Below are 18,497 nucleotides of genomic sequence, written 5' to 3' on the forward strand. Positions count from 1 at the left end.
CATCTCTTGGAAGGGATTTTACGAATTGCTTCATCAATCCCAATTTTATGTGAAGAGGTGGTAGAAGAACTTTATCGGGAGGTACCAAAGTTTCTCGGGGGACATTTTTTTCACCAACTGTGAGCACCCTCGGCTGGCAACTCTTCTTGGTCCAGTGATTTTGTCGGTCTCGACTGTCCCATAGACACAGAAAACAAGGGTATTTGGTATACCCAGCTTGTTGCCCGAGCAGCATGCACAAGACTTTCAAATCCCTGCACACTTGCCAACCGTGGTCTTCATATTTAAGTTTACGAAGAACCAATTCCAAGTTCTCGTAGGTTTCCTTGAGGTGTACGGAATGACCTACAGGGATGGAAGCACAAAAACCGCCGTTGTGGAGTAAAACTGCTTTGAGACTTCTTTTTGAAGAATCTATAAAAAGACGCCATTGCGCTGAATCATATTGGATTTTGAATTGACCCATCAAACCTTCGACATCGATGCAATAAACCAACTGATTAGAAGATAGTAAGATATTCCTGGGCAAAGTAAGGAACGAACTCCTTTTCACGATGTCTGAACCATGAAAAAGACACTCCTGGCAACAATAAATTCCTGCTTTTGAGCCTTGATCCGAGTAACTCAGCGGCATCTTTGGGAAGATTCAAGTCTCTTACCAAATCATTCATCTCCTTCTGGGAAAACAATTTTGGTCTTGTATCATCTTCAAAGTCAGAACTTGATTCATCATCTGGTTCAGGTATGACTCCATCTTCATCGGAGCTAGTTATCTCTTCCAAGGTAGCAGGGGCCTTGGGTACTGGTATATCTGTGCCATGGGGGATGGGACGAATTGCTGAGTGAAGATTGGGATATGAAATGGAATGCTTCCATTTTGAATTATACCCTTTCACATCGCATGAACAAAAGTAACAATCGTCACTATGGTTCTATTGCTCTCGCCATACCATAGGAATCCCATAACGGAAAGCTTTTTTCTTACCCTTGAACCAATTTCGGAGGTCCTCAACACACCGTTTGCACACTTTATGAGGCGCCCAAGCTTTATCTTGATCTCCAAGCTTTAGTCCGAAGTATGCGAAGTATACTTTTTTCACAAAGTCTGTAACATTCAGCTGTTGCTTCAACACTGTATATTCACCACAAATGTAACAGAAACTGTCAGGTGAATTAATACACTTCCGCTGAGCCATAATGCTAATTTTAAGAAACACGGTTGAATAATGACGAGCTAACACGAACTGAGATAAAAAAGTGTGAACAGGCGAGAACCAAGAAAAAACTATTGAATCAAGCCCGGGCATGTCGGAGCCTGCGCGTTCAGCTTGCAACATGTTGATGCTGGTTTCATTAGCTCACTGTGAAAGTTCATTTCTTTGAAAGTTATATTTTTTTGGCATTGTAAATCTTGAATGCACTGATGTCAATTAATTATTAGTAATTTTGACTTTAAATTTGGTTAAAAACCCTATGATCAAAAAATACCAAAAATTGAGAAAAATTTACTAAATTTGAAGATAATTTTGAATTTTTGTGGCAAATCCTGACGTCCAGGATTTTTTTCAATATTTTTTTCGTTTTCAGCACACCAAAATACATGGAAATTAGATGAAAATAATCAAACAGCTTTTTAGTCGCACACCTGTGAATGGGTGTTTTGTGGTCCATTATTAAGTCCAGCACCACTGAGATATTGAGCCAAACTTGTAGCTGGCCGATCATCCTAGCCATTCATCCAACAGACATGCAGTAAAGGTATTACAGTAGGGGAAATTGGAACAACTAGACTAGACTACACTAATAATAATAATTATTATGGGGATCAGTGCATGCACAATAAAAATCACTATGTTGTGATCGACAGTTATCCTCAGTCAATAGTAATGGTTTGCGGCAGTAAAGGACAAATATGATCAGGTAATTAGATATGACTTTATTGGGAAAAAATTGTTTCCCATTTCATCCTAAATTTTCTTTAATTCTAACACATTGTGCTGCTTCTTGAGAGCTTTTAGTCTATCTTACATATACATAAAAAGTTTTGTTTTAGTACTGTTTAGATTCAGTAGTGCTGGCAGAGGCAGTGCTCTGTATTAATTTTCAATTACATTTAAATTATCAGTTAAATAACTAAGGTGCCAGTTACTTTCCCACCTGCGGTACGTGCCCACCTGCTAGTGCTAGTGTTTTTCTCCTCTGATTTTCAGTCAGTCAGCAAACGGTAGCTGCTTTTTAGATTTTGTAGCTATCACAGGCATCTCTCATTTTCAAGGTTTCCTGTGGGTGGCATGTCATCTTTCTTTGGTGAGTGTTTGAGTTGTAAATTGGCAGTGGATTAAATAGCTTGTAGTGTTGCACCCAAATGCTTTTTTTCTTCTACTTGAGTCTTTATCTCTGCTTTTTTTGTTTCCTGGTGATTGCGTGTAGTGCAGTGTCTCTGCTCCAGTAATGTGACAAATAAGCTGGAACAATATGAAAAATGCAAATAAAACATTTTACATTTAACTTGTTTTTATAGCATACAGTATAAAAATATTTCATGTTTTGTTAATGTTACTTCTTTTTCTGCATTTTAGGCCTGCAACACATTCCAAGGTTGGGAAGGTAAAGCATTTACCACTTTGTAGTGTTGGCATTCCTTCTCAAAACATTTAAAAATGTTAAAAATGTGAGAATACCAAGTGATCAAGTGTTTCAGGTGTCATTTCGTCACAATCTTCCTTGTCTTAAGTTGAGCATTAGCATTGGGATGTCATTGTTACATTTTTCGTTTCAAAATTTTCCACACATTCTCTGTTGGGCAAAGGTCAGGACTGCAGGCAGACCAGTCCAGTACCTGTACCCTCCTTTTTTGCAGCCATGCCTTTGTAATGTGTACAGCATTTTTCCAAAAAATATCTAAAATACTGATTTGTCTGACTACAATATGATTTTATTGTGTGATGGTCCATCCCAGATGCCCTAGAGCCCAGATAACCTGATGGCACTTTTGGACATGGTCAACATAACATAACTTTTTTGCAACACTACATTTTGCACATTTGTGAATGTAACTTAGGTTTGCCAAAGTAATCCCTTGTCCATGTGGTTATTTCAGCTATTTATGAATGACGGTTCTTGATGCAGTGCTGTCTGAGGGATCACGGGTGTTCAGCTTAGGCTTGCGCCATTGCCCTTTTTTGCGCTCTGACCCAACTTTTTCTGTTTTAGGGTTGTATTTTTTCAGACCTAAAACAATTAACAATTATTATACTAATAATTTTATCTTTAGGGTTAACATATCTTATTTTTGCTTCTCTTAGGTTTTTTAAGTTATATTATGTTTTAGTATACCATTTTATACAAATTTAAAATTTTACAGGTTCCTGCTTTGAAGTTACTTTTCACCTTTACCATAATTAGAATTCTATCTATTTTTAATATTATGTCTACCTGAAACTGTATGTGTATATTTGTGTTTTGTAGTAATTAATAAAATAGTGAACAGAAAAACAGAGATCATTATTTTTTTATTTTCCCTTATCAGTATCATGGTACAGTTTATTTTAAAAGTAATACCCTTTTCTAACTATACACAAAATTCAAACCTTTGCTTAAATATACTTGAATTATGTTTTCATCAATAAATACATCAACATTGTCATAACTTTTGGATTAAGGACAGATGAACTGTAAAGACAATGGTTCTTACTCATCAAAGTTGTGAAACAAAGAGGTTCAGAGAAACATAGAAAGTGGTTCATGAAACCACTCTATGGTATCAAATTACCATAATTTACGTTTTATTCATTTTAAGCATGTGCCTGTAAACTTAAATTATTTGCCACAATTATTCCCCTATTTATCATCATTTACATGCCACACTGTAATTTATGAAGCTTTAGTGAGAGGAAGCCAATAAATTATGAAAAAAAAGTACCAATCACTAAATATGAAAGAAATAAAGGAATAAAACCAGTATGTAAAGAGAGTAATTTTAAACAATTAGGGTTATAGGTGCTAGTGTCCTAGTTGCTGCAAATAAAGATACTTCGATAGTGCAAAAAAAGGACAATTAGTTGTCCTCCTTAAAAATCTGTGAAAAGTTATTAAATAATTATTTATGTGCAAGCACATTTTAAAAAATTCTTTATTATTAAAAAATTCTGCTTTTAAATACTACAAAGCTGCCAAATGCCATGATTTTACATTTTTCTATTCATTCTTAACTATTCAAATAAAAAACTAATAAATTAAAAGTTTTAGCTTTTCAGCATTTTCCTTCTCATTTCCAAATTAAAAGTTAAAAAATATTCATTCATTCAAATATTTATTCATCCATTCACTCATTCATTCATTCACTGTCTGTTTTACCACCTTTTTATCTTATGCAGGGTCCCGGTGGGTCCGATTAACTGGGCAGAAAGTAGAAAACACTCCATTTCATCACAGGACACACACGCACACTTATCTAGGACAATTTTAGTAGCTCTAATTAACCTGACCCAGACCACTCCATCAATCAAACCCAGGACATTCCTGCTGTGAGGCAACAGTGCTACCACTGTGCCGCTCTAAGTAAAAAACTAAATTGACATCTGACATTTAAAACAGTTTGAACAATTGACTTTATTTTAAAATTCTGTTTTACTGATATTACTGATTGTATTAAAATGATTGTATTAATTGAAATATAAATCAAGTTTTTCAAGTAATTGATCATACTATTAGCCTCAACTTTCCATGCACTCAAACTTGATGTAAGGTTAATCACACACACAAGCAAAAAAGAATAAATGTAAATAATTAAATTGAGATGAAATTACCGATGCCCGCTTTACAATCAATCTAGACCATACACAACTTTGATAAATAAGGGCCATTATGCTTAAAACTCCAAAATGTCCATTTGCATCAAATGGGAAAATTTACTCTCTGTATAACAGCGTTCTACCACCACTGATTAATAAATATTAGTTGTGTACGTGTGTGCATGTATGTGTGTATTTTTAAACAGCATGCATTGTTACTTGTTCAGAAAGGGCTGTTTTGTTGTCTTATGATTTCAATTAAAATGGAATTTTAGATAAATAGCAATTAAGAGAACAATATTGCTTGGTCAGTCTGTTATAAATAAATAAACAAAACATGCACTCTAGCTGGTGCTCATACTGCTTTTTGGAGGAGACAAATTTGGTTTAAGCTATGACACTTTTCCCAAAGGCACCACCTATTAATATCCTCGGCCAAAAAAGGGCTGTTCTTCTTTAAGTCTGCTACTTAGACACTCCAGCTTGCATGCATGGCTCATTTTGCATGCTTTTGTCTCAGCTAAAAATTTAAACAAGGAAATTTAAAAACAAATGTTTTTTTACTTAATAGGCCCCATTTATCAATGGAAAACGTTTACATGGAAATGTTATTGTACAGCTGTTCTATCTGCAGCTTGAAATATTCTTTAAGCTCTGGCCTTTTGGCTTTTAACGTCGGGGTCAGCAATCCGTTTTGTATGGAGAACATCTCATTGTGAATGTAGATGTCTTTTACCTGGAGATGAAAAAACACTGTCTGGTTATGAATGCATTTTGTAGTCTGATATTTTCTTCTATTTTTTTTACTCAGTGAAAAAAAAACAATTGTTTACACACTCACTTGCTCAAATGAGTGGAGGCCGCTGGCTTTGCCCAAACGCACCATGTCATCCAAGATGGCCTTCTTCAGTTCCTTTAAAATAATTACGTGTAATGTGATACTATTACTTTTTGAATTATGATTAAAAATAACCATAATTTTGTTGTAACAGAACTTACCACATTCTTGCACAGATCATTGTAGCAACCCTCTAAACCCTTTTTTTGTGCCCATGAAGGCAACACCTCAGCATCTGGAACCACTATTCCAACGAGACAAGACTGAAAAAAACGTTGTTTTAAAAATTTATAAATTCTGTTCATATGACGATAGTTTTACACACATTTTAGTTGGTTAATTACCTGCCAGGAATGAGTTTAAATGTAAATGCAAGTAAGAGGACAATTTTAAGTAAATTTCTGCTAATTGTATTATTACTAGAAAAGTTACACTTTTATGTGCAATAATAAGCACAACAAAGCAACAACATCAGTTATGCTAAATTCAACAAAGCTAGTTGGAGTCACTAAGAAATTAGAATAAGAAGTTTTCATCAGTTGTCCAATATTTTAATTACATTAATCTCAGTACAGGATATGCTTAATAATCATCAGTCAGTCAAAAAGTAGACCATAAATGTAAAAGACCCACCATAAAACTGATACCAGTTTAATTTTTTACCTTTTTCAAGTAAAAGAGATAGAACAATTTAATTTTTGCTGACCCTTGATTTTTTTGCTCCTTCCAACTGTATTGTGTATAAACAAGATTTTAAATTCTCCTAGCTGTAACGTTAACCACACCTTTCCTGCTTTCTGACATACAGGTTCTTCTCAAAAAATTAGCATATTGTGATAAAGTTCATTATTTTCCATAATGTAATGATAAAAATTAAACTTTCATATATTTTAGATTCATTGCACACCAACTGAAATATTTCAGGTCTTTTATTGTTTTAATACTGATGATTTTGGCATACAGCTCATGAAAACCCAAAATTCCTATCTCAAAAAATTAGCATATTTCATCCGACCAATAAAAGAAAAGTGTTTTTAATACAAAAAAAGTCAACCTTCAAATAATTATGTTCAGTTATGCACTCAATACTTGGTCGGGAATCCTTTTGCAGAAATGACTGCTTCAATGCGGCGTGGCATGGAGGCAATCAGCCTGTGGCACTGCTGAGGTGTTATGGAGGCCCAGGATGCTTCGATAGCGGCCTTAAGCTCATCCAGAGTGTTGGGTCTTGTGTCTCTCAACTTTCTCTTCACAATATCCCACAGATTCTCTATGGGGTTCAGGTCAGGAGAGTTGGCAGGCCAATTGAGCACAGTAATACCATGGTCAGTAAACCATTCACCAGTGGTTTTGGCACTGTGAGCAGGTGCCAGGTCGTGCTGAAAAATGAAATCTTCATCTCCATAAAGCTTTTCAGCAGATGGAAGCATGAAGTGCTCCAAAATCTCCTGATAGCTAGCTGCATTGACCCTGCCCTTGATAAAACACAGTGGACCAACACCAGCAGCTGACATGGCACCCCAGACCATCACTGACTGTGGGTACTTGACACTGGACTTCAGGCATTTTGGCATTTCCTTCTCCCCAGTCTTCCTCCAGACTCTGGCACCTTGATTTCCGAATGACATGCAAAATTTGCTTTCATCCGAAAACAGTACTTTGGACCACTGAGCAACAGTCCAGTGCTGCTTCTCTGTAGCCCAGGTCAGGCGCTTCTGCCGCTGTTTCTGGTTCAAAAGTGGCTTGACCTGGGGAATGCGGCACCTGTAGCCCATTTCCTGCACACGCCTGTGCACGGTGGCTCTGGATGTTTCTACTCCAGACTCAGTCCACTGCTTCCGCAGGTCCCCCAAGGTCTGGAATCGGCCCTTCTCCACAATCTTCCTCAGGGTCCGGTCACCTCTTCTCGTTGAGCAGCGTTTTCTGCCACACTTTTTCCTTCCCACAGACTTCCCACTGAGGTGCCTTGATACAGCACTCTGGGAACAGCCTATTCGTTCAGAAATTTATTTCTGTGTCTTACCCTCTTGCTTGAGGGTGTCAATGATGGCCTTCTGGACAGCAGTCAGGTCGGCAGTCTTACCCATGATTGCAGTTTTGAGTAATGAACCAGGCTGGGAGTTTTTAAAAGCCTCAGGAATCTTTTGCAGGTGTTTAGAGTTAATTCGTTGATTCAGATGATTAGGTTAATAGCTCGTTTAGAGAACCTTGAGATAGGAATTTTGGGTTTTCATGAGCTGTATGCCAAAATCATCAGTATTAAAACAATAAAAGACCTGAAATATTTCAGTTGGTGTGCAATGAATCTAAAATATATGAAAGTTTAATTTTTATCATTACATTATGGAAAATAATGAACTTTATCACAATATGCTAATTTTTTGAGAAGGACCTGTATATGTTCTTATTTGAATAAATACACATTTCTGCTACATGCAACATGTCTTTAAAATCATAGCAAAAAGTCCTTTGTTTTTTCCCCCCAAAAATCTGTTGAATTGTAGTTTTGTTTCTGCAGCCACATTAAATTTTACTTCGAGGCATGTTCACCACTGTGTTCCATCACCTTTTCTATTAATAAGACGTTTTAATGGTTTGGGGACTGGGACAATAATTGTGTGAAATGTTTATCCATTCTTGATTGATATGAGACTTCATATCAGAAGTTCGGGGTCACCGTCATCTGATTTTTCTTCATGCTGCACTATACATTTTCAATTAGAGATGCATCTGAGCTGCAGGCAGGCCAGTCAAGCATGTGCATTCTGTGTCTACGAAGCCACGCTGGTACCACTCAAGCCACCCATGCCATGGCCACTAATGCACCCCCAAACAATGACACATGTTGCCTTGTTAACAGTCTGGATGGTCCTCTTCATCTTTGGCACAGAGAACCCAATGTCCATCTTTCCTGAAAACAAGCTAAACCATGGCCTCATCTGACCACAGCAAATGTTCCCATTGTCTTTCAGACCAACTGAGATAAGCCCGGGCCCAGAGAACTTGGTGGCATTTGTACATAAAAATGATGTACAGCTCTTTCTTTGTTTAATAGAGTTTTAGCATCCTGATGCAGTGGCGGACTGAGAGAGAGTGCAATGGTTTTCTGAAGTACTTCCGAGCCCCTGGCATTGTGCAATGCCGTCTGAGAGCTCAAGAGTCTCGCACATTCAACAGTGGTTTATTGAATTTGCCCTACACAAGAATCTCTCCAGATTTCCTAATTTGTTTCTCAATATTATGAACAGTAGACTATTTTTTTGCAATGTTTGTGAAATTTTTTTTAAAACTGATTGTGCCAAAGTTTAGGAAAGAATTGCAGGAAAGTTGTGAGCTGCGACCAATCATTGGTTCTATACTGGAAAGATTTTTTAGTCAATCCTCTTTTTATACCCTACCATGATTCCTTCACATGTTATCAGTTTATTGCTCTACCTTAAATATTCTATAAACTTTTCACACTTATTTTGCATATTTCCCAACTTTTTTGGAGTTGCAGGCATTAAATTGCTAATTGTGTTTCTATTTACAAAATGCAAATTAGATTAGTGAAAACACTTTTTTTTGTCTACTGTTGTCAGTTAAATAAACATTTAAGAGAATTTACTAGTAACAATTCTCCACCAGCAGAATACCAACCTGTAGGCTGTCTCCATGAACATAAAGCTGAGACACTGGCTCGCTGCGAATATAGATGTTCTCAATCTTCTCAGGGGAAATGTACTCACCCTGTGCCAGCTTAAAAATGTGCTTCTTCCTGTCAATGATCCTTAATGTGCCATTCTGACAAGACAATTGTGGAAAGTATGTAAACAGTCAGATTAAGTTTGCTACCAATGTAATGCAGGATTGTGAAGATGAATAATAATTAGTCACAGATCTGTCTAAACAGTCACATCCTGCAAGTATTATTTAAAACTATTTTTAAGACTGTATTTTTATAATCACAATATTTTGTTTATCCAATATTATTATACATTATAAATCAGGTTTGCTTTTTAATTATAACAATAAAATATAATGATGTTTTTTAGATATGTAACTAAAGTAGTCATTAGAATAGTTCAGCATGATTGTTATGATATGCATGACATACACACCGGTAACCATTTCCCAATGTCTCCTGTGTGGAGCCACTCGTTAGCATCCAATGTCTCTGCTGTCTTATCTGGGTCTTTTAGATAGCCTTTAAAAACGTTTGGGCCCTTAACACATACCTGCAAATAATAATAATAACAATGTGTTTGAGGAAGAATATAAATGACAAATTTTAAATAAAAGCAAAAAAGTATTTATTAAATGATAGCATTTCAATCATCACTTAAATAGTCGAATGTCTCAAAATTACAGATATGTATATAATTTTGGTAATATAAAATCACATTATTAACATAGTATTGCATCATTTTATATACCTCCCCCTCTCCTTTTGAGGCGAAGTAGTTTTTCTCTGGCACATCCACAAGTTTAATGAGGTTGCATGGTAGTGGTGCACCCACATGACCTATGAACACCAAAGAGTATGGAAAAAAGTATTTAGTTAGCAGATAAATGCAGACAAACTAACATTGTCAAAACAGGTTTATTTAAACATTCCACATACTCTTATATTTCTCCTGTCCAAACTTTCTGGAAAGTGTCGCATGCATCAAATTAGAAAATAGCATATCTTTAAAAAGGTCAGTACAGTTGATAAAGTAAAACATCAACTTTTTTTGGAATTAGGGTACTAAAATTTAAAGTAACTTTTAAATGAATGTTAAATTTTATTTATCATAGCTTTGCACCATAGCAGGGTGACTATACTATAGATTTGTGGAAGGTCTGTGGGGGAAAAGAACCTATATAGGCTATATATACGACATGTGGTACGATATAGGTTATATAGGCTATATTCACCACATTTGGTACGATGCAATACTTTTGACATTTGGTACTTGTGACTGGTGAAATATAAAATATTCTATGATGGACTGTGGGTGGGACAGGTAAAATGACAGGAGTAAAATGGCACTTTAAATGGAACATATTATGGCTTATATCTCAACTGAACAATTTATCATTAAGTAGTCATAAGCAAACCTTATCAACAAAGACAAAAACACCTGGCACAAAACACTGCAGTATGTCAGTTTTAAGCTGATTTTTTTCCCTTTTCATTATTTTCATCTTCCTGGACCTCTGGAGTACGGGGTTTAACTCTCAGTACTATTCCAGCTGGAACAGGGAAAGACAAACACTGACTCTATTCCTGCATCTCCTATTACCTTAGACAAACAAAAACACATGGCTTTATGCAAACACACAGCCATAGTGCTATTGAAGCTACAAAACTCTTTTGATGGCACTACATTGACACACTACTAACATTTTACACTAAATAATAATCTTGTTTATGTGTTATACAAATGATAGATGAATTTTTGATCAATTTAATTAGCTAATACAGTTCAACAATTAACTATTTTTAAACTTTACATAAATTGAATTAAATTAAATTATGAGGTGAGACGTGTGCTGAGAGCAGTGAACCCCAGGAAAGCTGCTGGTCCAGATGGTGTGACAGGAAAGGTGCTGAAGGTATGTGCAGACCAGCTCTCTGTGGTCTTCACCAAAATCTTCAACCTGTCCCTATCCCAATCCATCATACCAAGTTGTCTGAAGTCTGCCACCATCGTACCACTGCCCAAAAGGACAAACATCAGCGACCATAATGACTATCGCCCGGTGGCACTCACTCCAGTCATAATGAAGTGCTTTGAGAAACTGGTTCTACATCACATCAGAGCCAGTCTCTCACCTGCCTTTGATCCACACCAGTTTGCCTACAAAGCTAAAAGATCCACCGAAGATGCCATCACCACTGCTCTTCACACAGCACTCACTCACCTGGAACACCAGGGGAGCTATGTGAGGATGCTCTTCATAGACTTTAGTTCTGCTTTCAACACAGTCATACCAAGCAGACTGGTGATCAGACTTGCAGATCTTGGACTTTCTCAACCCACCTGCCTCTGGATTAAGGACTTTCTGACAAACCGCACTTAGTCTGTTAGATTAGGCCACCTTCATTCTTCCAGCATCACACTTAGCACTGGTGCTCCTCAGGGATGCGTGCTAAGCCCACTTCTCTATGCTCTATACACTTACGACCCCACCCACTCCAGCAACACAATCATCAAGTTCGCGGATGACACAACTGTAGTTGGACTTATCTCGGGAGGAGACGATACCGCATACAGGGGTGAAGTTCAAGGACTGTCTGAGTGGTGTTTACAGAACAATCTCACCCTGAACTCATCAAAAACAAAAGAACTAATAATTGACTTTAGGAAAAACCGTGCAGACCCCGCACCTCTGATCATTAATGGAGACTGCATGGAAATTGTCCCTTCCTTCAGATTTCTGGGCACATACATCTCTGAAGACATCTCCTGGACCACCAACACCATGGCAGTAGTGAAGAAGGCACAGCAGAGACTCTACTTCCTGAGAATTCTCAGGAAAAACAACCTTCAGGAGAAACTGCTGGTGTCCTACTACCGCTCCGCCATTGAGAGTGTGCTGACATACTGCATCTCCACATGGTACAGTAGCTGCTCAGCGGCAGATAAGAGATCTCTTCAGAGGGTCATCAACACTGCCCAGAAGATCATCGGCTGCCCACTGCCCAGCCTGGAGGACCTTTTCAGCTCTCGCTGCCTCAGCAGAGCAACCAACATACTGAGAGATCCATCTCACCCTGGACATCATCTGTTCGACCTGCTGCCCTCTGGAAAACGCTTCATGTCCATCACAGCCCGGACAAACAGACTAAAAAACAGTTTTTACCCCAGGGCCATACGGGAACTAAACACTCCCAAACCACACAATAACAACTGACTCTTATAAATCACTACACAAGTAAACTGAAAAACAACATCAAACACTGGACTCCTTTAAAAATGGCACAATGTTTCATTCTACTCTGACCGTATTTATATTTATATTTATTATGTCTGCACTACTGTTTTTTTTAGAGCTAAATATATATTCTGTGCAATATTCTCTTAAGCTACTCAGGGCATGTGCAATACCCCACTGCTACCTCACTGCTGTAAACAATGTCTTTTGTCCTTTTTAATAATTATAGTTTAGTTTTTATACTTTATATTTAAGATTTTTAGGCATACATACATGTGTGTATTGTGTATATGTATATAATTTTTGCTTATATTTTTTACTTATTGTGTGTGTAAGCACCGTCGGATTGCTACTCAATTTCGTTGTACACTGTGCAATGACAATAAAGGCATCTTATCTTATCTTATTATATTAAATAAACAAGACACGGTAAAACTGATCCATTAAGCTGAACTGTAACATCTAATCATTAACTGTAGAAATGTATTTAATAATTGTAATTATTGTAATAATTGTATGTCTAAAACATATTTCCAAAACAGTTGGGGCATTTTGGAAAAAAATTTATTCTTCTCTTCAACTGCAGGCAGGCCAGTTAAGCACACACACTCTGTTTCTATGAACCCACACTGTTTTAGTGCAGAATGAGGCCAGATATTGTTTGGCTGAAATAACCATAGACTATCTGGGAAAAGCTGTTGCCTTGATGGCAGCATTTTCTCTTAAGAATCCCAATATACACCTCTGAACCAAAGGTATTTTTTACAAATATTTAAGTTGCCCATGCCACTGGCACTGATGCACCACCATATCATGACAGATGTTGGCTTTTGCATCTTTTGCTGTGTCTTTGGCTGCAGTCTTTCAGTCAAAAGCTCATCTTGATGAGCTAAGGCACAGAGAATTTGCCGCCATAGCACTGATGCTTGGCTTCTTCTTTGCGAGTTCCAGGCTGCAGTTATTGTGGCAGCAGCAGACTGTGTTAAATGCCAACAGTTTACTGAAGTACCCCAGAGCCCATGTGGCTATAATTATCACAGCAGAATGATGGTTTCTTATGCCATGCTGTCCGAGGACTCAAAGGTTATGCACATTCAATAGTGATTTCTTTTGATGATAAAAATATCTGCACTAGGTTTTGCATGTGAATTAGGTGATGTGCTGTCTCTGGTGAGAAATGATGCAAAAAACACTTTCACATAAAAAAACCCAGAGGGAAATTAAGTAAATGTTAAGCCTAATTCTAAAACAATCCAGGCATTCAGTGGTAAATTCTGGGAATTGTAAATTATTTAAACATCATTAGATTTCATTCTATGTTTTGGTCATGCAGATATAATAAAAATAATAATTATGGTATAACTTATGAGATCCAACAAGGTGGCCAAGTTTACCTGAAGTCCAGTCTCCAGGGGTGGTGTAAGTGCAGCCAGCAGTGCATTCTGTCTGTCCGTAAGCTTCATACACCTGAACACAGAGATTCATACACCACCCACAAATATACCAAAAGAAAACCAATAAAAAAGATAAAGTGTTTTGTGTCTTTCTGTATGTGTAACTTGAGTTCTCACCTGACAACCCAGCGCAGCTCTCAGGAAGCTTAGTACTGTGGGAGAGGTGGGAGCTGCACCAGTTATTATCATGCGAAGTTTTCCACCCAAACTGGCCTGTAAAGAAAACACTCCAATTTATCTGATTAAGTACACAATGCAGTTAAAATTCTCCAAACCCAGATGTGCATTATATGTCTGGCCAAACCATCATTTTATAATGTCATAGTGTTTCAGGTTGCTGAATGGATGTAAACAATACATATAAGGAAAAACATACCTGAATCCTGTGAAAGAAGATCTTATCCCATATACTGTCGCTACGGATTATGCCACCAATGACCTCTGCACCTTTTCTCTTCGCAGCAAAATTAAGGAGCCAGCGTTTTACAGGACTATTTGCCTGACTGAAGATCTAAAACAATCAAGAAAGAACCAACTTTACAATGCTACAGATGGACAGTCAGAGGTAACACATTTTTAACCATGTTTTTATTATAGTTACAGTGCATTTATCCACCTTAAATTTAAAAACTCCCAAAAAGTTGGGACACTTTGTAAAATGATACAAAAACAAATCTGGTTTGTTAATTCTCTTAATTCTTTTGAACTGACTAAAGTACAAAGAAATGACTTTGAATGTTTTGGCTGACCACTTTGATTGTAATTCAAATTGAACTTGCTGTTTGCAACACAGTAAGAGTGAAAATTGTATAAATTACATTACATTGTTTACCATTTCATTTCACAATAACCAGATATAGCAAATAATGAGGGTATCATGATTGGCTATAAAAGGAGGATCCACCAAAGGCTTAGTCTTTGCAAGAAAAGATGGGTACATTGACTTTAACTGAGCAAAGTAAGGTCGCAGTTCTTTGGATGTATGTTTTTGTTCTTTTGTTACCTCCAGGATGAGTCATTGATGCATTCTTGGTGAAATTTTGGTAGGCCATCCACTCCTGGGAAAGTTTACCTCTGTTCCAAGTTTTGTACTTAGTAGTAATATTTGTAATAATGCAGAGATGTTTACAAATCACAAAATACAAGTCCAAGTCATGTCACGAGTCTTTAGGTTAGAGTCCAAGTCAAGTCAGAGAGTCAGTAGGAAGTCTGAAGTCTACATTTATGAGACGGTGCAACTCAACTAAGTTGCTAACTTGAGTGCCCATCTCTGGAATAATGGCTCACACTGTGGTTTGCTAGAAGCCGTAGCAATGGTTTTGTAACCCTTTTAAGATTGGTGGATTTCAATGACATTTTTTGTATCTTTATTTGAGTCTCTTAAGAACATGACACCATGTGCCACTTTTTAAGACCTTCTAGCCCAGTTCACACTGCCAGACAGTATCTATTTAATTGATGTTTAGATTTAACAGTTAGTAATCAAGCCTGGTGTGGCTACTGAAATTCAGTTGTTAATTGAATTTGGAGACTGGCTGATAGGGTAGGGACTAATAGCATTTTCCCTTCAAAAATAAAATCACTGTTTAAATTTTTTTGTTTACTTTGGTTATCTCTGCCTAATATTAAAATGGTTTTATGATCTGAAATCTGTAAAAAATATGCAAAAATACAGTAAATTGTGCAGGAACAAATACTTCACAGCTCTGTAATATGTGTGCTGTCATCATTAAGATCCTGTACAAAATGAATATGTGATAAAGTGTGGCTTGTAAGATTTAAGAGAAACAGTAACGAAAAGCAAACTTTAAAGACTTATGTTTGTTTAACATCAAGCAAAGATTCTGTTACATTCCATTTTAGAGACATTGAGATTCTCTTGCAGGCAAAGGCAAAAAGATCCCACAAGGAGGCGCAAGTCTACAAAAAATAATGGTACCAAAAGTAGCTGTGCCTTCTGGTCACCTGTGCCAGTTGCACAACACCCATGCTGACACAGGTGGATACAAAGAGTTGGGGAGACTATGGAACATTAAACTATACTGGTCAATATCATGCTGCTATGGGCCAGTGATAGCTCAGTGGTTAAGGTACTGGACTAGTAAACAGAAGGTTGCCGGTTCAAGCCCCGCTACCACCAAGTTGCTACTGTTGGGCTCCTGAGCAAGGCCCTTAACCCTCAATTGCTCATTGTGTAAGTCGCTTTGGATAAAAGCGTCTGCTAAATGCTGAAAATGTAAATGTAAAATGTAGTACACATAAGATTTTGCAGCCAAAACTAAAACTTTCACTCATAGTTTGAGTAAATGCAGAGCCTGATTCTGGACCAGAACAACAAAGACATTGGATTTACAGGGAAATGCAAAGATTTATGATACATTTCAGTAAAGCAAGCTCACACCAGAAGATTTAAACAGGATGAACTGAGCTTATCCGTTACTGACAAAGAGTGGCATTTCCTGAAATGCTAAAGAAATGTGATGCTATCAAAAGGGGGAGGTGGATAAACAAGCTTGGATAGGAGGAAGGTTTACTAAAAGTTTTAGACCCAAAGAATTAAAACACTTAGCAATTTTTCCCAACCCAGTGCTCAAGTACAGTGTCAGAAGAGTAAATACTGGTAAATACTGTGCTATGCAATAGATCACTCCAGAAAACTGAAGATTCAGGTTGTGTTTCACTGTGAAGCATAAGTCAGTGGTAAACTGCTGAATAATTAGCTGTTGCAGAGTCTGTTTTGTATAAAAACTACATATCCGAGGTGTGTACAAAGCTTTGGATTCCTGGTGCTAATTCATATGATAAAAGGGTTTAGTGAAGCTGAGATACAGGACAGCTATAGATGGCTGATCTGCCACTAGACTGAGTTTTAGCAGATGACCTTTGTCCTACTCTTGCCCTTTTGAAGTCAAATGAGAAAGGTGTGTTGTGAAATGTAAGTAGCATAATAATAAAAATTAAACCTGGTCAGGGTTGTAACGGGTAACTTGGAATCACTAGACTGGGTGTCATTGCAGGGCTTCTGACATATTCCTCCCAGAGACATAGCCGATCATATCTGTGTCTGATAGCACTGGTGAGATTCGAACCTTAGTGTGGGCTCGCGTAACAGACTGCTGCCCCACCTGAGCACCTTGCCATGATACAATATAGCATAAAAAGCATGTTTTATCCTATAGGTTACCCATATACATGAGACCTGTTGATCAGATCTATAAAAAGGACTGTGTATGCTACTCTGTCCATGTCTATGTTGATGAGGCAGGTCTACCACATTACAGACTTATTTCAAATTATTTTCGAGGCCACCCAAGGAGGGTGGGTTCCTGCTGAGTCTGGTTCCTCTAAAGGTTTTTTTCTGTAATTTTAAAGGAGTTTTTCCTTGCTACTGTTGCCCTTGGTTTGCATAACAGGGGTTTTGGTCTGTTGGTCCTGGATACTGTAAAGTTGCTTTAAGACAATGTCTATTGTAAAAAGTGCTATACAAGTAAATTTGACTGGGGACACTTTGTAAAAATGCAATAAATAAAACATTGTTTTGAATGTGTATTTGCCTGAGAAAAGTAGAAAGAAAAGATTTCCAATGTTTTCACTAACCAGCATAACTGTAGTTTGTAAATATAAACATTTAGAATGTGGTGCTTGCAACATGCACAAAAAAGTCAGGACAGGCATGCCAGGATCAAAGTGTGAGTGAATAAGAAGGGATTAGTAAGAAAAACTGCACACACATCGGAGGGAGTGTGTGTCAGTCAAGACACCCCCTCCTTGGACACTGTTGGGGTCCCCAGCAGTGAACTGGCTAAGCGTAATTGGGAGAAAAGGGGGTGAATTCAAAATAGATATTAAAAAAGTCATGACAGAGACATGCTTACTAATGTGTTACATTACTTTTCTTATAATTTACACTTTTTAATCATTTGGGAAGTGTGGATACTGATTACTGCAGTTTTGCCCATTCTTGCTTGATACAAGACTTCACCTGCTCACCAGTCCAACAGATGTGGGCTTTTGCACCTTTTGCTGATAACTGTCCAGATGGTTCCTTTTGTCTGTATTTCCTAAAAACAATCTTTAACGTGTATTCATCTGATCACAGCACTGTTTTTATCTGAGATGGGCTTGGGGTTATCAAATACACAAATTGTTTATATTTATAATAAACATTAAAAGCCATTTCCTTGTACTTTTGTCAGTTAAATAAAGTTCAAAAGAAAATAACATGTTACAGCCTATTGTTTTTATTAAATTTTACAAAATTTTTCCAGAAATGGGGTTTGTAAAACTATGCACTAAGGAAAATCTTTCACAACTTTAGAAGGACAAATAGTGGAAGAGTGCACCATGCAACTGTGCAGTATGTGTCTTTATATTGATTGATGATGACACGGCACAACACAGCTTCTGGGTAATGGGCAAAATCGTTAAGATGCTGCCAGACAAACAAAGGCTTAGTTTGTATCAAGACAAAGGGTAGAATGTAAAATAGGCCAAGTATCTTATTTAAGA

At 37.2% G+C, this 18,497-nt stretch overlaps 1 protein-coding gene across 1 annotated transcript in view; it reads right to left on the reverse strand.

The window, feature by feature from the left end:
* Positions 1-4,819: 4,819 nt before the first annotated feature.
* The window catches only part of acsl6 (acyl-CoA synthetase long chain family member 6), a 45,228-nt gene continuing 31,550 nt past the window's right edge, over positions 4,820-18,497 (reverse strand). The window contains exons 14-22 of the mRNA XM_063011950.1: positions 14,365-14,499; positions 14,106-14,201; positions 13,929-14,001; positions 10,047-10,135; positions 9,732-9,848; positions 9,271-9,414; positions 5,793-5,894; positions 5,635-5,706; positions 4,820-5,529 (exon numbers count right to left, since the gene is read on the reverse strand). Of these exons, the coding sequence (XP_062868020.1) occupies positions 5,389-5,529; positions 5,635-5,706; positions 5,793-5,894; positions 9,271-9,414; positions 9,732-9,848; positions 10,047-10,135; positions 13,929-14,001; positions 14,106-14,201; positions 14,365-14,499 (969 nt within the window). The 3' untranslated portion in view covers positions 4,820-5,388. The remainder of the gene's footprint in view (positions 5,530-5,634; positions 5,707-5,792; positions 5,895-9,270; positions 9,415-9,731; positions 9,849-10,046; positions 10,136-13,928; positions 14,002-14,105; positions 14,202-14,364; positions 14,500-18,497) is intronic.

Source organism: Trichomycterus rosablanca, chromosome 16, assembly GCF_030014385.1.
Source record: "Trichomycterus rosablanca isolate fTriRos1 chromosome 16, fTriRos1.hap1, whole genome shotgun sequence".
Classification (NCBI taxonomy): domain Eukaryota; kingdom Metazoa; phylum Chordata; class Actinopteri; order Siluriformes; family Trichomycteridae; genus Trichomycterus; species Trichomycterus rosablanca.